The following is a 23,630-nucleotide window of genomic DNA, read 5'->3' as shown; positions in this document are numbered from 1 at the left end:
TTATTTCCATTAACTGTACATATTGGTGTTTGTGGTTTGATTTATTTTTGCAGCAGGGTTCCTAACAGGGTTCCTAGCTAGCACCTGCTAGAGTTCCTGGCTGCTGTCTTCTTCCTCTTGGAGTTTAGTGGTTTGGAGAACAGGTTTTGGCCAGTGTGAGTGTGGAGCACTTGAGTCGATGGTCCATCCAACGTTCTTCTCCATACATGGTGACTCCTGTGATCTGGACATCTTTGAGGTCCTTCTCCTGCACTATAATGGAGAAAGTACAAAGTGGCCTACAGGAATCTGGCCAATAATGTGAACTGTTTCTGAATATATCTGAAGAAGAGACATTTTTCTGTGGATTTAAGAATCTTTCTTGCTCTTCATAGACTCAGAGAGTTCAACTTGGGCAAGTCACTTCTAGATGACTCAGTTTCCTCAACTGGAGAATCAATATCTGTTCTCCCTCCTGCTTTTACTGTCAGCCCCATATGGGTTAGAGACTGTGTCTGACTGATTAACTTATATCTACCCTAGTGCTTGGAACAGTGCCTGACACATTCATTCAATTGTACTTACTGAGCACTTTCTTTTTGCAAAGCACTGTATTAAGTACTTGGGAGAGTACAATAGTAAACACATAATACAGCGTGGCTCAGTGGAAAGAGCACGGGCTTTGAAGTCAGAGGTCATGGGTTCAAATCCCTGCTCGGCCACATGTCAGCTGTGTGACTTTGGGCAAGTCACTTAACTTCTCGGTGCCTCAGTTACCTCATCTGTCAAATGGGGATGAAGATTGTGAGCCCCACGTGGGACAACCTGATTCCCCTGTGTCTACCCCAGCGCTTAGAACCGTGCTCGGCACATAGTAAGCGCTTAACAAATACCAACATAATAAGTACTTAACAAATATCATAAAAATATAGTATTTCCCCCTGCCTATATACATTATCAAAATGCACTGGGGATAAAAATAATAATAATAATGACGATATTTGTTAACCGCTTACTATGTCCAAAGTACTGTTCTAAGCGCTGGGGTAGTTGCAAAGTAATTAGGTTGTCCCACGTAGGGCTCACAGTCTTAATCCCCATTTTACAAATGAGGTAACTGAGGCACAGAGGAGTTAAATGACTTGCCCAAAGTCACACAGCTGACAAATAACGGAGCTGGGATTAGACCTCTGACTTCCAGGCCCATGTTTTTCATTCATTCGATAGTATTTATTGAGCGCTTACTATGTGCAGAGCACTGTACTAAGTGCTTGGAATTTCCACTAAGCCATGGGATCTTTGCCTCTCTGGAAAATATTAAGGAATAATTCTCACTCAGTACACCATTATGCTGTCTAGTGGCTCTCGCTGTCAGGAAATTCTTTTTCAAAAGCAATTTAAATTTCTTAGGATGTCTTTGAGGCCCATTATCTTATTCGTTCCTCAGTGGCTATCAAGAACAATTAATCACCAAACTGCGTGTAAAAGCCATTCACATATTTGAAGAGTTATAATTAACACACCTTAGTCTTCTCCAGTCTGAATAATACCAGCTCCTTAGTCTTTCCTCATGGGCGTTCTGGTTCCTAAAGCTATGACTTTATGCTACTCTTCTCAACTTTTCAAGTTCTCCACATCCCCTTTCAAATGTGGAGGCCAAAGGTATATTTGAATTAATCAATCAATCAATCAATGATACATTTTGAGTGCTATTGTGTGCAGAGCACTAAGCGGTTGGGAGAGTACAATACCATAGATTTGGAAGAAGTATTCCCTGCCCATAAGGAGTTTACAGCCTGGGCGGAGGGAGACAGATATTAAAATAATTTATCAATACCTACATAAGTATTGTGGGCTGAGGATTGCTTAGTACAGTTCTCTGCACATATTAAGTGCTCAATAAATACCATCATTAATGATGATGATGATGGTCGACGAAGGCCAGCATATATTTTGGGAAATTTGTTTAGATGAAGGCAATATGACACTGGACTTCAGACCAAAGTGAAAATTTGCAACGACTGCAAAGACATGTCTGTTTCCTTGAGCTCTTCCATCAGCATCACTTCTTGGAGCAAAGTGGATAATAACCAAGATATCCTGATTAACTTGTATTTACCTCAGCACGTAGAACAGAGCTTGGCATATAGTAAGTCAGTGATTTCCTAGTTATATTTGCTAGTAAGCTAAGTAAATTAAGTTCAAGCTAGCAAGAGATGGATATAATTCATTAATTGTGTTTTTGTCAAAGTCACTGCTGTTGGGTAGGTTCCAAGAAGGAGCAATGACCCTGCTATTTGGCCAAATCCTGCAAGGAAGCTTGTAGATCAATCATTTGTAGTTTAGCTCCTTTATCCTGCACACCCTCGGAAGGGCATAGGGAAGACATTGTTATACTGTGCTCTCCCAAGTGCTTAGTAAGGTGCTCTGCACACAGTAAGTGCTCAATAAATACAAATGAATGAATGAATGACTTTCTCCTCCACTCCCCTTATGCATGGACATGAGAACATTCTTGGCCATTTTTGTCCTTTGTGTTTATTTGGCCATCACTGTCAATTGAATATTGATCCCAGCCATATCCCATCAGAGGTTAAGTCATCAGCTGTAAAGCTGCCGGGATTCTGCCATCCCAATTGTGATTCTGTCGTGTATTTCTCTAGTCAGTGGAGTTACACACTTGAAAAATGGTTGGAGCAATTCCTCTCTCACTTCCAGGAGCTGTGTGAACTGACTACTAATAATCATCGTAATCATAATGGCTTTTGAGTATGAATGACAACTGTATATATATATGTAAAATATGTAGTTAGATTTTCTCAAATGTGAAAGAGCACAGAAAGAAGGATCATTTATGTGAAAGAAACTTTTCTTTCATGGGACTATCATGGAACTAGTGTCAGAATCTTGCTCAAGTTACTTGTAAAATGGAGATAGCGGTGACCCATCTCTGCCTCTCCAAAAAGTATCAAGAATAAGTGTCCTGAGCTAATTAAAGCTAGATGTTAAAAGCATTCAAATATTCATTTTCATAATAACTGCCTTTTTTAACAGAATTTTCCAAATGACTAAATATGTTATTTTGGGTCAATCAACAATATTTATTGAGTGTTTACTCTTTGCAGAACACTGTACTAAGCTCTTGGAAAAGTACAGTACAACAGAGTTGGAAGACACAAATTTCCGGTCTAGAAGATCTGCTCTTCTGCAGGCACTTCTGAGCATGAATTATGCCTATAAGAGTCCATCATTCCCATCCCTCTCCACCTGAACCCCAGGCCCTGCCTCCTCTTAGGTTGCTGCTTCCACAAAGGGAGAAGTTTTGGCATTCAGTGCTTCAGTTCTCCTCCTGGGACAAATTAAGCCCTAACTAGCAAGTAATAAAAGGGACAGATTCAGGAGGGACATAAACGTTTCCTCAAACACTTGACCAAACCAAAGCCCAGCGTAGATACACTTTGGCAGATGTTCTTAAAAGGGGAGATGTCATTCCTCTGAGAGAGTGCAAATTGGTACTTAATTAGGTCTCTTAACTTCGATCAAGATGAAATGTCTGTTGTGAGGAGATGGTTAGAGAGCTGATGGTGACAAAAAGAAGATTGAGCTTGCCACATTAGCAGAGTTTTGACTCCAAATGGTGGGGCAACTTCCTCCTGTTTTCTGAGGACAGGGAGATGTACCAACTTCTGATCAGACCTGCAGGAAACAACTGGATACAGGTGACACTTAGGTCCACTTAGGACACAGCGTTCTTCGACGTCAGTGTCTGAACTGAGTGCTGATCTTGACTTTCTATCCTGAAGGTGGACTGGTGTTTTGCAATCTGAAGTTGTGCAGTACCTGAGAGAATCAGAGCTGGAAAGAAAAACCAACTCAGACCCAGGACATAATCTCAGAATGCAGCAAATGTAAGATTTGAATATTGGCTTGTTTGGTTTTTATTTCTCAAAAACAACTCACAGTTCTTTTCTTTGTCTTAAATCAATGCAATACAAATGCCATCAACTTTATTCTTGTCATCTATTGGTAAAGTCTGAATATTATTACTAATTGTCTGAATAGACATACCCGGGGCTGGCTCTAACATACAGTTCCCTCACCTGTAAATTGGGGATTGAGACTGTGAGCCACACTTGGGACAGGGACTCTGTCCAAGCCGATTTGCTTGTACCTTCCCCAATGCTTAGAACAGTGCTTGGCATGTAGTAAGCACTCAACATAGTCCCTCTCCCACATGTGCTCACAGTTTCAATCCCCATTTTACCTATGAGGTATCTGAGGCCCAGAGATGTTAAGTGACTAGCCTAAGGTCACCCAGCAGACAAGTGGCAGATCCAGGATTAGAACCCATGACCTCTGACTCCCAGGCCTGTGCTCTATCCACTACGCCATGCTGCTCCTTATCCCACCTTTAGCCCCCAGCACTTATGTACATATCCTTAATTTATTTACCTGTTTTTAAGTCTGTTTCCCCGAATAGACTGTAAGCTTTACCAACTGTGTTGTATTGTGTTCTCCTAAGCATTTAGTACAGTGCTCTGCTCATAGTGTAAGTGCTCAATTAATATGATTGATTGATTGATTATTACTTCCTTACATTCCTAATATTCCCCTTCAACATCCCTCTGTCCCTCTAGTAAATCATTCTGATCTGTTCATCCACACATTAATCTGAACCTCCTGAACCTACTAATATTTTCTACCAGCATTTCTTCCTGTTAAGTGAACAGTTAGAGAAAAGTAGCTTGGCCTATGGACAGGGCACGGTCCTGGGAGTAAGAGGACCTGGGTTCTTATCCCGACTCTGCCACTTGTCTGCTGTGTGACCTGGGGCAAATAGCTTCACTTGTCTGGGCTTGAGTTACCTCATCCGTAAAATGGGGATTAAGACTGAGCCCCATGTGGGACATGGATGGTAGCCAAGCTGATTAGATTGTACTTAGCCCAGTGCTCAATACAGGGTCTGGAACATGGTAAGTGCTTAAACAAATACCATTAAACGAAACAAAGTACAGTGCAGCGTGGCTTAGCCGAAAGAGCACGGGCTTGAGAATCAGAGGTCATGGGTTCTAATCCCGGCTCCACCACTGATCAGCTGTGTGACTTTGGGCAAGTCACTTGACTTCTCTGTGTCTCAGTTACCTCATCTGCCAAATGGGGATTAAGATTGTGAGCCCCATGTGGGACAACCTGATTACCTTGTATCTACCCTGTATCTTGTATCTATCTTGGAGAAGCAGCGTGGCTCAGTGGAAAGAGCACGGGCTTTGGAGTCAGGGCTCATGAGTTCGAATCCCAGCTCTGCCATTTGTCGGCTGTGTGACTGTGGGCAGGTCACTTAACTTCTCCGTGCCTCAGTTCCCTCATCTGTAAAATGGGGATTAAGACTGTGAGCCCCACGTGGGACAACCTGATTCCCCTATGTCTATCCCAGCGCTTAGAACAGTGCTCGGCACATAGTAAGCGCTTAACAAATACCAACATTATTATTATTATTACCCCAGTGCTTAGAACAGTGCTTGGCACATAGTAAGCACTTAACAAATGCCATTATTATTATTATTATTATTATTATTATCATTATCACTACTATTATTATTATTATTACTACTACAGGGTGAAGTGTTTTCTTTGGTTTAAACCGTCCTCCCAAAGCCTTGAAAGTGTCACCCTCTCTTCATGTGGTGTTAATCGCTCCCCCTCCTTTCTAGAATGTTAGCCTGGTGTCGGCAGGGACTGTCTCTCTTTATTGCTGAATTGTACTTTTCAAGTGTTTAGTACACTGCTCTGCACAAAATTAGCACTCAATAAATGTGATTGAATGAATGAATGATTGACTACCAATTCCAGACTCGTAGGTTTATTGACTTTAATCACACCACCTCTCAGATTTGAACCTCAGTGCTTTAATTCTCTCTTCACAAGGAAGCTTCGTCATGCTCCCATCATCTCTGTTTTCTTCTCTGGTTCTTCTCCAGCTTCACTTTATCTTTCTTAAAATGGAGTAACCAGATCACAAATCAACAGTTACTTTGAGATCTCTTCATGCTGGATGATTCTGAGTCCATTATCATGTAACTGTAATTTGGATTATTTCTCCCTAGGTGGATCACATTTTCCTTGATCATGTGAGATTGCTCTCTCCCTTTTAAACATCAACGATTCTATAGACTAGTAAAATGTCTGCCACTTTCTTCCTCTCCTCTGTTGCAGTAAAAACAAGGCTAAGAATATTTCTGACAGAAATACTACTCTGGTACACCTTTACTTAAACAACCTAGTGTCTTTGAGGACCTTAAAAATGGTTCATTGTCTTTTCAAATATGCATATATCCTCTAGAAAGTGAGCTTGCTGTGGGAAGAAGCATGTCTACCAACTCTGTTGTGTTATAATCTCCCAAAAGCTTAGTATTGTGCTCTGCACACGGTAAGCACTCAGTAAATATGACCTGATTGATTGATGTCCATTTTTTCTTTCTCTTATTTTTCTATGTTCTTTGCATCTGACCCCCCACTAGGCTATGAGTTCCTTGAGAGTGAAGATTATGTTTTAGAAATCTGTTATACTGTTCCAAACATTTAGCAGCGTGATCTGCACAAAGAAGGTGCTCAACAAATACTTTTGATTGATTGATTGATTAACTACCATCAGATAGTGATGGGAATGCCTGTTAGGTCTAGCCCATCTAGATTACTGATTATCTGGATTTTTATCGATCTGAATTGTTTTTAGTTCTGAATGATCAGTGACGCAGCATGGCCTAGTAGATAGAACACATGTATGGGAGTCAGAAAGACCTGAGTTTTAATACTGGTTCCACCACTTGCCTGCTATGTGACTTTGGGTAAGTCATTTCACTTCTCTGTATCTCAGTTACCCACCTATAAAATGAGGATTAAGACTGTGAGCCACTTTGGGGACATGAACTGTGTCTAAACTGATTAGTTTGTATCTATCTCAAAACTTAGTACAGTGCTTGGAACATAGTAAGTACTTAACAAGTTCCATAAAAAGGATCCAGTTTATGTGAAGTGGTATTGCATTGCATATTTATAGTTTTTTATATCTGTGGTACCTCCTTGTTATCTGGAAAACATTTCAAGGACAGAAAGTGAGTTTTATTCTCCCTTGTCTTCTGAACATAGCTGATGCGTAGATACTCAATCAGTGCTGCAACGTGACTGTGCAATTAGAAGAGATGAAACCTGGAGATCCCTTTTAGCCTAATTATTTTAGGAATCTGTCAAATATTCAACAATAGAGAACGTTCAAATGTCTTCTTATTTGTTCATTATGATTCTGATATGGATTAGATTTTTATTCTCTTTCCAGATAAACCAACTCTTACCCATGTTCTTCACGGAAAACATGGAGAAAAAAAATAATGTGACCGAATTTGTCCTCCTGGGTTTTACGCAAAGTCCGGAGATCCAGAGAACATTCTTTGTCATTTTTCTCTTATCCTATCTTGTCACCGTGATGGGGAATCTGCTCATTGTCATAGCCATAAAGGCCAGTAAAACTTTGGGCACCCCCATGTACTTTTTTCTGGCCTATTTATCATTCATAGATACCTGCTATACATCCTGTGTGGCTCCCAAGATGATTACAGATTTGCTTCAGGAGAGGAAAACGATCTCCTTCAATGGCTGCATGTCGCAGCTGTTTGCAGAACATTTGTTCGCCGGGGCTGAGATCATCCTCCTCATGGTGATGGCCTATGACCGCTATGTGGCCATCTGTAAGCCCCTGCACTACATGGCCATCATGAGTCAGCGCATGTGCGGCCTGCTGGTGGGAACGGCCTGGATGGGAGGCTTCTTTCACGCAAGCATCCAGGTCCTCTTCACGGTTCAGTTACCATTCTGTGGCCCCAATGTGATCGATCACTTCATCTGTGATTTGTTCCCTCTGTTGAGGCTCGCTTGCACTGACACCCAGGTCCGTGGCCTGTTGGTTGTGGCCAACAGTGGGGCGATGTGTACTTTAAGTTTTCTCCTACTGGTCTTTTCTTATGTCATCATCTGGAGCTCCTTGAGGACTCACAGTTCTGCAGGGAGACGGAAAGCCCTCTCTACCTGTGTCTCCCACATTGTCGTGGTCATTTTGTTCTTCTTTCCATGTATTTTCATGTACATGAGGCCCGTGTACACTCTTCCTATGGACAAGTCGGTGGCCATATTTTATACTATTGTCACCCCCATGTTGAACCCCGTCATCTACACCGTGAGAAACGCAGAGGTGAAAAATGCCATGAAGAAGCTGTGGAGCAGGAAAGTGAAATGAATTCTTTCATTATGCAAGCAGTAGGGTGATGAGGCGGTTGACCTGGTTGATTGAGAAAGGAGAGAAATTGTCTGTTGGGTTCAGATCATCTGGGGCATGAACATAAAAGTCTGTGGCTCATTCTGGACACAGATACAGGAGGAAGAATAAATAAACCCAAATCACTGAATAGAGGCTGGGTTGTCTTGTGACAAGCCACTTATCTCTTCTCCTTTCGTTGTAGTTAGGAACACTACCAAGACAACTGTTTCTTTTTGGGGCCCAGTTCATTTCCTCCTCTCTTCTCCACCCCCAAGTTGTCCCCAGGCACCTAGCTAGAGCCAGCAGATTGGAAGCTGGAATAGTAATGCTCTTAGTCTTTGTAAGGAGAGTGCCAGGCACTCCCTTACAAAATGGAACCACACTGAAGGCTCCTTTAATACTACCAAAGTTTTACTGGCAAGACATGTAGGCTCAAACCTCTGTAAGATCCAACCAGACCGTCCTATGCCCTATAGCCTAAGTAGCTCAGTATGAGCTAAACACTATATGAAACAGTGGAGTAGGTACAAGATCATCAGATTGGATACAGTCTAGTGCCAGGTTATTCGCTGTGTCCTTATCTTGTCTAACTCACCTCCATCCCCTTTCCCATGTCCCCTCCTGCCCCCCAGTTTGGAACTCTCTTCCTCCTCCAAATTTTCCAGACCATCACTCTCTTCACCTTCAAAGCATTATTAAGGTCACATTTCATCCAAGAAGCCTTAGCTGGTTAAGTCCAATATTCCCCAACTCTCTCTCCCTTCTGCATTGTCTAAGCATTTGGACCTGAGACCTTTAGGCATTTGATATTCACCCCAATCCCAGCCCCAAAACATTGTATACATGTCTATAAATTGTAGATTATAAACTATTTATATTAATATCTTGCTCCCTCTCATAGACTGTAAGCTCGTAATGGGCAGGTACTGTTGCTACTCTATTGTGTCTGAAGTATTGTACTTGCCCAAGCACTTAGAACAGTGCTCTGCGCACAGTAAGCACTCAATAAATACTACTGATGATGATGCTGGTTACGATGATGCTGGGGCTTCTCTCCTGACCTGCCCTGGGCCAGTCGGGCCAGGAAAGACTCACACACGGGCAGCAATTCTTCCACAAATTTTAGAATGTCGGGAAGGCTATGGAGGTTGCTGTGGTTGTGACTGTTGGTCTCTGAGCCATGAGGAGTTGGTTACTCTTCTTCTCAAGGTACAGTACTTCTCTTGGGAAACTCCATGTGAGGTTGAGGTGATGGGCTGGAAAATTCAGCAAACCAGAACAATAACAACTATCCCTTATGCTTGACTTAACCAGATCATGCAGTTTCTGAATTTTCTCAACTGTCTCAATGCTTTGGCCACAAAGACTAGGACTCAATTATGAGAGAACTTGCATATTATTTGGACATGATCACAAATACATGGGAAACTATTTAGCTGTTAGGATCAAAGCATTCAATTGTACAGCATGAAAAAAGCTAGGACTCCCTGTGCATCACACAATGAGTTTGCATTGCATTTTGGTTCCCCCAGCAGAGACCGAAGCAGTCACTCAAATCCCTTTCACCCAACGTTGTGGGCAGGGACTACCAACTCCGTTATATTGTATGCTCCCAAGTGCTCTGCGCTCTTGATTGATTGATTAATTTATTGACAGTATCTCCCACCCACATCTCCTACAGCATCAATATGTAAAGGGTGCAGTTTATAAAGAAGCAAAGCACCATTAATACAGAAATCACAAACCAAAAATGCCCCAGAGCAGAACCATGAATTTTTTTTTCACACTTTTGGTATTTAATGTTTTTTTTTTTCCATCTCCCTTATATCGGCCACTGAACCACTGGGGGAAGTATCATACATTTTCAAAAAAGTAGTTTGAATACAATTCTAATACATTAGAGCTAAATGGGTAGGGATATGGATTTTACCTCAATTGGTTGACCAGGGGAAAACACAGTGTGACTGCTTTTTTTTTTTTGCAAACTTTACTCATGGGGGACACAAGGCTAGTCTTGAGAGAGGCTGAGGGCTCAGGAGGCTGAGGGCTTGATTCATCATTAGTTGCCTGAACTTTAAAAGGAATCCCCTTTAAATAGCTCTTGTAATGGGAGGAGAAATATGCCCAACTATTCCACAGAATGACAGATGCTACAGAAGGGTGAATCTGGTGTTTGTATAGAGGAATCTCTTCCTTATGTTAGAACACCTAATGTGCAGAGATAGGCTGAAGGTGAAGCTCCTGAACCATCAGCTGGACACTCAATAGAACTATTTCCAAAGAGATCATGGGGTTTTTGAGAGCAAAATCTTGAGCCACTGCTGCAGAGAGAGATTGGTAATCCAGGAAAAATATACCAAAATCTGCGAGAGGTTTCTGAAAATCTGTGCTTCTAACTCGGAGGTTTTTTTTTTCCCCCAAGGACAGCTTCTAGAAAAATCAGGACAGAGTACTTTGTTTTCCAAACCTCAGTTAGATTCCCACCCAGAAACTGGAAAGGAGGGACTGGGGAGTGCCCCTGGACTGGTATCAGGAAGGGGCAGCTGGAATTCTTTTCTTTCTAGATTATATCTTGGGTTTTTCCAGGCCTCATTGAAGGACCTCTTCAATTTAGCCAGGCCAGCAGCGTGGACTTGGAGAAAGACCATCGGGCTGGGAGTCAAAAAACCTGAACTCTAATCATTGCTCTGTCACTTGCCTACTGTGTGACCTTGAGCAAGTCACTTAACTTCTCTGTGCCCTAGTATTCTCAACTCTAAAATGGGGATTCAATACCTGTCCTCATTTCTTCTTAGATTTTAATCTCCATATGGGACAAGACCATGTCTATCATCTTGCATCTACCCCAGTGCTTAGTACAAAAATGCACTTTACAAGTACTATTGTTCTTCTTATTGGTCATGTAATCAGCCTTTCATCTGATATGAGCACCCTAACTGAGTTAATCTGTAGTTTTTTAACCTTCAACAAAGAAAGTTTTTTTTTCCATTCCTATTTCACTGAAAGAAATTAAAATAAAACACTTGGTTCTTAGTTATCTATTGTGTAATGTATATTTAGATTCTCTATAAGAAGGAAGAACAGAACTGCTACTTGTGAGGGAGGTGAAAATCTCACAGTTGGTACTCAAAAAATATCAACAGTTTTATAGGGGAAGAACAAACACCTGGACTAGCGAAAGCTCTCTGGAAGGAGGGGGTTGAATAAAGAGCCACCAATCTTTTTTGTCCCCAGGAAGCTGTTTAGAGATTTCCCTAGATGCTCTCTGGATCAAGATTTTCAAAGACTCTTATCCCAGTCCTAATCTCACACCTATGCTTGCAACTAGAAGACAGTTCTGGGATTTTATTGAAGAAAAAAGAGAAAAAAATCATAAAGCGTAAGTGAAATTGATGTACGTTTTTGCTGGTTCTCTTATGAATTCATACATGCAACTATCAACAATTGATCATATTTATTGAGTGCTTACTTTGTGCAGAGGACTGTATCAAGCGCTTAGGAGATACAGTGCAACAGAGTTGGTAGACATGTGTCCTGTATCTTTGTACAGCATGAAAATAATAAAGATAGGAATTCAGAGAAGATAGGGAAGCATTTTAAGAGCATTAGTCTGGGAACCGAACTAATCTGGGAATGTTGAGGTGTAAAGTGTGTGCCTTGCTAATGCACAACTCACCACAAGAAATGATTGTTGCTGGGGCCTTCCCCTTATTGAGCATAAAGTCATATTTGCTTTCAGGTATCATGTTGAGTACAGTGGAAGCATGTTTCAAATTAATGCCGGTGGCTTCAGTGGAAAAACAGGCTGATGTGCCAAAGGAATTCTTCGTGGCAATAAGGTTTTGCTCTTGAGAAACCACAGGATTCTACTGACCCTTTCTGTTGGCTGCCCCCTTCCTTGCATGGTCCCCAAGGATGCACAGCTTCTCCTCTTCATAGATAAGGTGGGGGTGAGAGTGGAAGGGGCTAATGGTGATGGAATTTGGTCACTGAAGCTAAAGGAAAGTGGAGGGAACAGAGCTGGCAGAAGATTGCTCGTTAAAGGGGAAGGGAAGAGGCAAATGTAATTTTGAAAGAGAAGGATTATTTTTTATTGTTGAACTGGAAGTGATCACCGGCGGTCTCCCCCTGCTTCCCGAAAGGTTCATCCTTTCATTTCAGATGGATAGGTATCAATTAAAGCATGAGAAGTAGCTTGACTTAGTGGAAAGAACATGGGCCTGGGAGTCAGAGGACTTGTGTTCTAAACCCAGCTCCTCCACTTGCCTGCTGTCTGACCTTGGGCAAGTCACTTAACTTTTCCCTGACTCAGTTCATCTGTTCTCCCTCCTACTTAAACTGTGAGCCCCATGTGGGATAGGGACTGTGTCCAACATAATCCACTTGCATCTACCCCAGGGTTCAGAACGGTGTTTAACACGTAATAGACAGCTAACGAATACCATAAAAATAATTGCATTCTTCCCAGGGTCCAAGGTGGAAATGCAAGTTCTGTGCTTTAAGATATGCTCTGAAGTTCTTTCTGATATCGTGCATAAGCCCCTAGCTACTACAATTTTACTCTATTTTCTTTTATTTTTTGTCAGAGGGGAAGTGGTGAATTGCTGGTCTCCATCCCCTTGCTATATTTCATATATTTGAAGAAAATTTTTCTTATATAGGTGACTCTCCCCAGTTCCTATAAAGTGGATTCTCTTCAGCTGTAATTCCCATTTAACTAACTTAAATTCCATTGTAGTTACTGGATCTAGCAGTTGAGAGTGAAACTGTCAGTGAAGAGTCTTCACATTTTCTAAAGTTAAAAAATGCTTCGGGGTAGATGAGAGTGGTGTTCATGCTAATTAAATTAAATCAATTGTTGTCACCTAGCTGGTGTCTATCTCTTTATATTAGCAGAATATCACTTGTTGAACAAGTGGATATAACTATTAAAAGAATCCAGATTTAGAAGGAATGGAAAATATTTCAATTGGAAATTAAATAATCAAACTCCTGGTTCAGCCCAGTTGCTTTTTTAATGCCAATAACCTTTATTCTCCCTCAACTAGAGGGTAAAGCTGCCTGTCTTGCATTAATAATGTGGTACTTTTAAGGACTTGGGTGTGGGAGTTTTCTCTGCTTCAAGTTCAGGATAGAGTAGAGCATCCTTGGTTCATTATTCTGTTTGGAAACACACCTGGGAGAGGCCCAAGGGGCAGTTTATGTTCCCTCCTCTGTGACATCTTCTGAGTCAAGTTAAAGAGTTGGGTGGGGAGGGAGTGGAGTGGATGGAAGAGAAATTACTGTTGCTTGGATAGAGATTCTCCTCTTGGAGAATCTACAAGGGGGAAAATGGAGTGGTGGAGGAAGAGAGCTTCTCTCATGCTCTTGGCAGTGCATGGCTGGCCTCCAGAGAGTGGTGGACAGGTGAGTGGAGTTCAACAAAAATGATAATGTTGCCACCAATATGGACCACCCAAAGTCACTTTTCTGTGGAGCCAGAGGATATCCTGGCCTCATAGTTTTGAAGAATTTGCAAAGATTTCAGTAGGCCACTAAGAGGAATCGCCAGCCAGCATAGATGCTCAGGAACTTCTGCTATGAGATGTTTCAGCTCAACTTCTAAACCCTGTTGGTGTAATTCATTCCAATTGCTTAGGAACTCTGATCAAAAGTATGAGGGATTAGCTCACTGATGTAGCTGTGTCTTCAGCTGACAATGCCCAAAAAATGATATTTGGGAACTATTTGAACCTTGACCTGTACACAAAACTGGAAAATGTTTGAGTAATACTCTTTGGTATCTTAGTAGAACATTTGGCAAGGGTGCTTTAATTTAGAGTTCTTTTGTTGGTTCTTTGATCATTTTGATTAGTCTCTTTGGGGTATTTTGAGATCATGTAATTCCAAACTGGAAGCCGTATTTGCACACTTCTCATATTATGATTTATCTATCCTCTATCTTTCAACTTTATAGATTTTTACTTAGTTTTCTTCCACAGTGACTTGTCCATGCCATGAAAAAGATTATGGTAGGTTATTAATTACCCAGAACATTATCTAATGATTATGGTATTTGTTAAGTGCTTACTATGTGTTAAGGACTGTTCCAAGTGCTGGGATAGATACAGGGTAATCAGGTTGTCCCATGTGGGGCTCAAAGTCTTCATCTCCATTTTACATATGAGGTAACTGAGGCACAGAGAAGTTAAGTGTCTTGTCCAAGGTTACGCAGCAGACAAGTGGCAGAGCCGGGATTAGAAGCCATGTTCTCTGACGCCCAAGCATGTGCTCATTCCACTAATCCACGCTATATATCTTTGTGTGGGTGTATACGTATATATCTATAGTGAAGTATTTGATGGAAGGCATACTGAATTGGATTGGTCAGTATGACTTATAAGTGCTGCTGATAAAACTGGCAGGATTTTGGACACGTCAATCAAATTGTCTGAATCTCAGGGTCCACACCTGCCAAAATGGGAGAAGTGATGCTTGTCCTTCTTCTATTTCACAGCCCTGTTAGTTCTACTGATGGATTACAAATAGTTGGAGATTATAGTGCATTTCGATGTGGTATTTATAACTGTCATTCTCTTTGCAGGTAAACTAGATCTCATCCTTACCCTGAAGAGATGGAAAATCGAAAGAACGTGACTGAATTCATTTTAGTGGGTCTCACACAGAGCCCCGATATGCAGAAGTTATTCTTCGTTGTGTTTTTCAGTGTGTACATTGCAACTCTGGTGGGGAATCTTCTTGTTGTGGTAACTATAATCTCCAGCTCGACTCTGGGGTCCCCTATGTATTTCTTCCTTGCCTACCTGTCCTTAATCGATACCTGCTACTCCACCTCCATCACCCCCAAAATGCTCGTAGATCTGCTGTCCATGAGGAAAACCATTTCCTTCAACCGATGTATGGCTCAACTCTTTATCGAACATTTGTGTGCTGGGGCTGAGATAGTCCTTCTCTTGGCCATGGCCTATGACCGGTACGTGGCCATCTGTAACCCCCTGCACTACATAACCATTATGAGGCAGACCGTGTGCAGCCTGTTGGTGGGGGTGGCTTGGGGCGGGGGCTTTCTTCACGCAACCCTGCAGATTCTCTTCATGTCGCCTTTACCATACTGTGGTCCCAATGTGATCGATCACTTCATGTGCGATCTGTTCCCTTTGCTGAAACTCGCCTGCACCGACACCCACATCTTCGGTCTGCTAGCCGTGGCCAACAGCGGGGCGATGTGCACTTTGAGTTTTTTTCTTTTGGTCATTTCTTACGTCGTCATCTTCCGTTCCCTGAAAAATCAGAGTTCTCCAGGGAGACGCAAAGCTCTTTCCACTTGCGTCTCCCACGTCATCGTTGTGATCTTCTTCTTTTTCCCCTGCATTTTCACATACATGAGACCCGTGTCCACCTTCCCAATAGATAAGTCGGTGGCTGTATTTTTTACCATCATCACCCCTATATTAAATCCCATAGTTTACACTGTGAGAAATGCAGAGGTGAAAAGTGCCATGAGGAAGTTATGGAGCCCCAAAGCGACTTCAGGTTGCAAATAGATGGCCTGGGTGAAAGTGATTGTACTTATTCAAGTTGTAAAATTTCTGTTGATATTTTTAGGAAAATGGCAAATATTGCTCAAGGGTAATTTGCCTTTAGGTGCTAACAAAATTTTGGGCTACAGTGGTTCCCAGAATCAGAGCACCAGGGGTCTTCTCAGGTTTGCTTTGGCGAGAAGCAGCGCAGCTTAATGGAAAAAGCGTCGGCTTGGTAGTCAGAGGTTGTGTGTTCTAATCCTGGCTCTGCTATTTATCAGCTGTGTGACTTGGGGCAAGTCACTTGACTTCTCTGTGCCTTAGTTACCTCATCTGTAAAATGGGGATTAAGACTGTGAGCCCCACATGGGACAACCTGATTACCTTGTGTCTACCCCAGTGCTTAGAACAGTCCTTAGCATATAGTAAGTGCTTAACAAATACCATCATTATTATTATTATTCTCATGCTGTTAGCTAATAGATCCCCTAACATCACAACTCTCTCCACAAAGCTGTACTAAAATCACATCTCCTCCACATCTTTTCCCTAGTCAAACCCTCTTTTCTACTACTCTCTCTCCCTTCTGTATCCCCCATGCACTTGGCTCTGTACCTTTTAAACACTTGATATTCACCTCACCCTCTGCTCCACAGCACTTATGCATATATTCGTAATTTAATTTCATGTCCACCTCCCCATCTAGACTGTAAGTTCCTTGTGGGAAGGGAATGTCACTTCCATGTTGCACACAGAAAGTGTTCAGTAAATGCTATTGATCGATACCAAGCAAGACCAGATAGAAAAAACGAGTGTCTGCCACTGAGATCATATTCCTGCATTGACTGATCAGTCAATAACACTTATTGAATGTCTATTGTGTGCAGATCCCTGTACTAAACACTTGGGGGTGGGAAGTTATATTCATGAAAATAAATTACAGGTATGAGAAAGAAGGAAAAGAGGTATAGGTACACGAGTTAATGTTTAAATAATAGGGCATGTGTAAATAAGTACAATGAGAAATTGAGATGAAGTACTAAAGTGGACCAGGAGTGCTGAAGTGGCTTTTTGGAGGGGATATAAAAATGGGAGGTTAGAAAAGAATCAGGAAAGGCATCCTGGAGGAAATGGGAATTCAGAAGACCTTGGAAGAATGAGAGAGTTGTGGATAAAAGGAGGGAGTTCCAGACAGGGAGCAAGCTGTGAACAAGAGGTTGGAGATGAAAAAGCAGACTAACTGAATAGATAGCTATCCAGCAAGACACACATTAAAAAGAAATAGAGCACCACTGCTATCAAGCTTTGGCATATTGAATTTAGGAGGGTTTGATTTTCCCCAATAAGAGGAATTATTCAGAGGTGAATTATTCATTTTGTAGATTGTCCAGTGCACTTTCTTCTTCCTGCTTTATCCTACTTGAGGCAATTTTGCTATTCCTTTCACACCTGTCAAAGAAACATCAAACAGAAGAAGCTCAATATGAATCTGAAAAAACAGTACCACTCCACTCCACTCTTATCCTGAAGTGTTGTTTGCAGCCAGGAGAAACTCCTCTTTAGACTGTCAGTTATGTGTTTTGTATTTTACAGTAATTGCTGTGTTTTCTCCCTATATTGTGATTTTGAGAAATCACTTATTCCAAGAGATCATCTCAACTAATATGTCAAATAAAAATTGTTTTCAACATTCTGAATGAACTCTTAGGTAAAGTTTCGGGTCACTTTGATGGTTTTCCTCCTTTGTTTCCTGTTCTTCAAAATGATATTTCTCTGGCTGGGCTCTTAACTGCTTCATCTGGACTGTGAGCTTGTTGTGTGCAGGGATCGTCACTGTTTACTGTTATATTGTACTTTCCCAAGAGTTTAGTACAGAGCTCTGCACCCAGTAAGTGCTTAATAAATGTGATTGAATGAATGAACTGCACCTCTTCAGAATTATACAACTTTCTGGTATTTGAATTAAACCCTTTCTTTTCGCAATAAATTCACCCTCCGTGAATTTCTTCTGTTAATCAATGCCTCTGAAAGAAGCTTGTCAAACCCAGAGTAGGCATTTTTGGATACCTATTATAAGAATTTAGAATATCCCCCTTGTCTGCTCTATAGCCAGGGAAAATAACGGAGGAAAACAAGAAAAAGCCTGATTAGATTTAACTCTGCATAGGATATTGGTTCTTCTTCTGAGATGAGAGATCCACAAAAGACGTTTAGCCAGACTGGAGAAGCACAAATTCAATTTCTGAGAGTGCTCTGTTGTTTTGGGAAGGAATGAATTCCTTTTTCTCATCACATGAACTTTTTGTCCGTTGCCCAAGTGAGCAAAGGTATGTTGATTACTAACTGGAGAGCTGGAAAAAAAGATCTGAGTGGAGGTAATTGACAAGAGTGAAAGAGTGAGGGCCAGGAAATAATTGACAAGAGTGAAAGGATGAGGGCCAGGAGTCAAATTGGTTTGAGAAGAGATCTAGGAGCAGTCAGAAAGAGGACTGGTTCATTCATTTATTCATTCAATCGCATTTATTGAGCACTTACTGTGTGCAGAGCACTGTACTAAGCACTTGTAAAGTAAAATTGAGCAACAAATAGAGACAAACCCTACTGGTTTCCAAGGACAACTCTGTCGGTCAACTTGAAGGCCGGAATCAGCCTTTTTTAAATGATATTTGTTTACCACTTACTATGTGCCGGGCACTGTATTAAGTGCTGGGGTAGATAGAAGACATCAGGTTGGATGCAGTCTGTGTCTCTCAAGGGGCTCACAGTCTTAATCCTGAGGTAACTGAGGCACAGAGAAGTGAAGTGACTTGCCCAAGGTAATCCAGCAGACAAGTGGGGGAGTCAGAATTAGAACTAAGGTCCTTCTGACTCCTAGGATTGTGCTCTATCCACTAGACCACACTGCTTCTTTTCTGACTTTGACTTCTATAGTTCTTCTCCAAGTGCCTAGTACAGGGTTCTGCACATAATAAGCTCAGCAGACACTCTTGACCGTTCCAGCTTTCAACCAATTATATGGCATTTAGAAAAGTCAAGGTAAAAGCCCAAACATTTTCCCAGCCTTCATGGTTTATCCATTAAGAAATCCTGTTGCATATCTACTGGCTTTTTAATTTATTCAGGAAACTGAATAGTTCATTTCAAGAGACCCAGGGATAATGTTAGGAACATTTGTAAGGCAATATCCTATTTTTCAGATTCAATTGTTTTTTTTTTTAATATTACTCAGATAAGTGCTTATTATGTGTCAAGCACTGTTCCAAGCAATGGGGTAGGTTTAAGTTAATTAGGTTGGACACAGTCCCTGTCCTCTATGGGCTTGCAGACTAAAGTAGGAGAGAGAATGGGTATTGAATCCTCATTTTATAGCTGAAGAAGAGAGAAGTTAAGTGACTTGCCCAAGGTCACAGAGCAAACAGTTGTACAGATTCCCATTTTACATATGAGGTAACCAAGGTACAGAGAAATGATGTGACTTGCCCAAGGTCACACAGCAGACATGTGGCAGAGCCGGGATTAGAACCCAAGTCCTCTGATTCCCAGGCCTGGGCTCTTTCCACTAGACCATGAGGCTTCTCATTTGTTGGCTATGGCATGTCACGTTTCCACTTCCGATGGGCCATGCCTTCTTAGAAAATCAAGTGTGGCATTTATGCAGAATGTTCAGCCTAAAGTGTTTTTCTTTTCTTTCCAATTATCCAGAAAGTTGCCTTTGTTCACTCCTTTTCATCTCCATCATTTAAAGTGGTTATGATGCATAAGATGCCTCACATGAGGGAATTTGTTTCAATTTGAATGTTATTATAAATAGAAAGGAAATTGTGTTTGGTTTTTTTTTAAATTAGTGAAAAAACTAAATGTACAGGAATCTTGATAAGTGTTGGGGCATTTTTACCAGAGTAAAAACAGTTGTTGTCCTCCTCAGACCTTTTTGGTCCTTAGGCAGGGGACCGTTAATTGCCCTGAGAGGCTGTGAATTGAATGCAAGGGGGGTGGTCCCTGAGCTATGTTGACATGAGTTTTAAATACCAGAGGAGAAAGAGCATACCTAAGGAGTCTTGCTGAGGGACACATGTTGAAGGCAGGATGTGTTGAAGGCTAGGCTGGGAGGTGATGCTTTTCTCCCCTTCCTGGTAGAATATGTTCTTTTTGACTTTCTGCTGTCATGGAGGAATAGTGTGTGATTCATTAGTTCTCAAAAGAACAGGGAAAGGCTATCTTTTCAGAGAGATCAGAGGATTTCCGAGAGTGGGATCTCAAGAGAGTGATTTAGGGAGAGATTCGTAACCCGTGGAAAGCAGGCTAAATCCATAGCAGATATTGGATAATTTTTGGATTTGTCCTCTGGGAAGGTTCTCTCCAGTGCATTTTCTCCATGGCTCGTGGCCCTTGGGTCTTTTAGATTTTCAGATTTAATATTTGGTTTTGATGGATGAGGGAAAAAGAACTGCCGAATGCATCTGGATCTGCTTTTTCATCCATTGAAGGCCCACATTTGTACTTTTTCCAGGAGTCTTTGTCATGGAAGAAGTCAGTGCTACAAAGTCGTGATTGGACTACGCTGAACAAGGGAAGGTTATCTACATTCAAGAGAACGCTGAACATGAGGGTCTAGGGAAGCGGATCTTTAATCTTCATTTCTGCAGCAAGAAAATCATCCTTTTTTCATCTCGAGAACAATTGAAGTAGAAGAATCATTAGCCAGAATTGTCCTGTGTGACATAGTTATTGACATGTACAGTCTTTGAGAACAGAAAATCTAATACGTTTAGCGAAGGTCTAATTTCTTTCTGATCTTTAATAATACATCCTAGAAACCATTAAAACCTTCTAAAAGCAGGGCAACACAGAAGATATGGAGGTAAAGGTGAAATATTGTCTTGCCATGGTGACGTTAATTGCAGTCAAAATGCAAAACAAACTAGTTATCATTGGTGTGTTGAATTATCATATTGTTGAATTAGGTGGAAAACCTAAGATTGCTAGATTAATTGGTGGTATTTATCGAGTGCCTACTGTATGCAGAGCACTGTGCTGAGCACTTGGGGGAGTAGAAAGGGTAGATAGACATGACCTCTGTCCTCTAGGAACTATTACTTTAGCAGGGAGTGCAGAAGCTAAAATAATTTACAGTAAGGAGGGAGAAGGAGGAAAGAGGGACAAATAATCCAATGTGTGAGTTGTCTAGAGTCTTTATGTCTTCCCTTTCTTTAGAAATTTCCTTTTCCTGCTGTTGTCAGCCCTTGTCATTTCCCTGTTCAGAAGCAGGAAAGGAAGAGGTGTTAAATAAGCCAAAATCTGCACTCTGTAGAAGCAACTTAAATCATGGTTTGTTAGAGGAGAAGGACAGGGATCATGTCTACCAACTCCATGTTGTTGCAGTCTCCCAAGTGCTTAGAGCAGCATTTTGCACACTGTAAGTGCTCAGTAAATATCATTATTTGATTGATTAGGTAAATTGCTAATTAAATAAGGAATTAGCCAACATTTTTTTTCTCTTTCCAAGAACAAAGGAGTGGTTTTGTATTGAGAGGTGGAATCCAGGAGGAAAGCATCAGTGATGGGCAACTGCTCCTTTTTATGATTTTCATTCTCTTAAACTGACAGTCTTTGAGCAAAGTAGGGACTCTGACTGGGGAAAACTCACCCTAATTTCTCCTATGAAAGTGTATGAACTTAAATGGGATAGTTTTCTAGTTTTATTTATAATTACTTAGCAATAACATGTGCATTGAACAAAAATGGACCTAAACTGAAGAAGTTTAGTAGCCTTGTACTGGGACAATTTACACTTTATTTCTAATGATATCTTGTTCTCAGAGTTTGTTTTTTTTTCAGGATTTGGACCTTTGGGACTGGTGCTGTCTGGGCTGCCAACTCTTTGTCAAAATAGAATCCAGAGGTGTTTCCGGCAAACTCGTCAAATGTCAGAAAGCTGTGGAGTGAAAAGGTTTATGGAATTGCTTGGTTGGTGGAGAGTTTTCATCATTTGGAGATTAAGAATGCAAAACTTTATTAGCTTTTTTGAAGGGAGGGAGTGGTATTGTTGTATGGAAAAGGTGCTGGATTATTAGTCCATTAACTTGGATCCCAGTCCTGGCAGGGATTTAGGCTGGTCCTCTTCCTGTGAAATGGGCACAGTAACATCTGGCGATTTATATTTCACCCAGAAAAAAACAAAATATGAATACCAGTCAAGTGTTTTAGTGTTCATTCAAAGTAATAATAATAATAATGTTGGTATTTGTTAAGCACCTACTATGTGCAGAGCACTGTTCTAAGCGCTGGGGTAGACACAAGGGAATCAGGTTGCCCCATGTGGGGCTCACAGTCTTAATCCCCATTTTACAGATGAGGTAACTGAGGCACAGAAAAGTGAAGTGACTTGCCCATAGTCACACAGCTAACAAGTGGCGGAGCCGGGATTCGAACTCATGACCTCTGACTCCAAAGCCCGGGCTCTTTCCACTGAGCACGCATACCTCATAAATTGAAGCTGTTGTCATTCATAGCTGTTATTATGTTTTCAGGTAATCCAGGATTTCGGAGTTCATTCCCTATCCAGTGAAGATGGAAAATAGAAATTTGACTGAATTTATTTTACTGGGACTTACACAGAATTTGGAGTCACAGAAGATACTCTTTATCACCTTTTTGAGCATATATATTGCGACTGTAGTAGGCAACCTTCTCATCGTGGTAACATAATGGCCAGTCCCACACTGGATTCTCCCATGTATTTCTTCCTTGCCATCTTGGCTTTAATTGATGCCAGTTATTCCTCTTCTATTGCCCCCAAAATGCTTGTAGACTTTCTCCATGACAGGAAAACCATCTCTTTCAACGACTGCATAACCCAGCTCTTTGTTGTACACTTCCTGGGGTGTTCCGAGGTCATCATCCTCATAGCGACGGCGTATGACTGCTACGTGGCCATCTGTAAACCCCTTCACTACTTGACCATTATGAATCGCCATTTGTGTTGTTTATTGGTGGTGTTGGCTTGGACGAGTGGTTTTCTCCATTCGATATTACAGATTGTTGTCACATTCCACTTGCCGTTCTGCGGCCCCAACGTCATGGACCATTTTATGTATGACATGATTCCTCTGATCAAACTCACCTGTTCAGAGACCTACATTTTTGGAATTTTAGTTGTATCCAATGGAGGGCTGATTGCCATGTTAAGTTTTGTTATATTCGTTAGTTCTTATGTTGTCATCTTGCACTCGATGAGAAATCACAGCTCTGCAGGGAAGCGCAAAGCTCTCTCCACCTGTACCTCCCACATCACCGTTGTCATCTTCTTCTTTGTCCTCTGTATATTCATGTATGCCCGACCTGTAGCCACCTACCCCATGGATAAGGCAGTGTCTGTGTTTTATACTAGCACCACCCCCATGTTAAACCCTTTAATTTATACTGTGAGAAATGCAGAGGTGAAAAATGCTATGGGCAAGTTATGAGGCCGAAGAGTGATTTTATGTGGTAAGTAAAAGATATTATTTTTTGCAAACGAAGGAGGCCGCAACATTAGAGCCTCACTCTAATTCTTCCTGATTTAAAGTTTTATTGCTTTTCTCTTTACTAGGACTTTAAAAAAGTCTTTTCTTCAAAGTCCAGTTAGGGTGGGATTCATCCAATTTAAATCAGACAGTCCAGTTTTGGGCTGCTCTGTCCCATTGATGCCTTTATATCTGGTACACTTAGGAGAAGCAGCGTGGCTCAGTGGAAAGAGCATGGGCTTTGGAGTCAGGGCTCATGAGTTCGAATCCCAGCTCTGCCACTTGTCGGCTGTGTGACTGTGGGCAAGTCACTTAACT

At 41.4% G+C, this 23,630-nt stretch overlaps 2 protein-coding genes and 1 pseudogene across 2 annotated transcripts; all 3 read left to right on the top strand.

Moving 5' to 3' along the window:
• The first annotated feature begins 7,330 nt into the window (after positions 1 to 7,330).
• On the top strand, positions 7,331 to 8,266 carry LOC100083064 (olfactory receptor 140-like). The gene has a single exon (XM_016227209.1). It carries the CDS (start codon positions 7,331 to 7,333, stop codon positions 8,264 to 8,266), a length of 936 nt encoding a protein of 311 aa, XP_016082695.1.
• A 6,635-nt stretch (positions 8,267 to 14,901) lies between these two features.
• LOC100083090 (olfactory receptor 4C12-like) lies at positions 14,902 to 15,831 on the top strand. Its single transcript, XM_001513638.3, has one exon. It carries the CDS (start codon positions 14,902 to 14,904, stop codon positions 15,829 to 15,831), a length of 930 nt encoding a protein of 309 aa, XP_001513688.2.
• A 6,546-nt stretch (positions 15,832 to 22,377) lies between these two features.
• LOC100681372 lies at positions 22,378 to 23,273 on the top strand (annotated as a pseudogene).
• The last annotated feature ends 357 nt before the right edge of the window (positions 23,274 to 23,630 follow it).

The sequence above is a fragment of the Ornithorhynchus anatinus genome, chromosome 3 (assembly GCF_004115215.2).
Source record: "Ornithorhynchus anatinus isolate Pmale09 chromosome 3, mOrnAna1.pri.v4, whole genome shotgun sequence".
NCBI classification, from domain to species: Eukaryota; Metazoa; Chordata; class Mammalia; order Monotremata; family Ornithorhynchidae; genus Ornithorhynchus; species Ornithorhynchus anatinus.
This window is presented reverse-complemented; position numbering and strand designations above follow the sequence as displayed.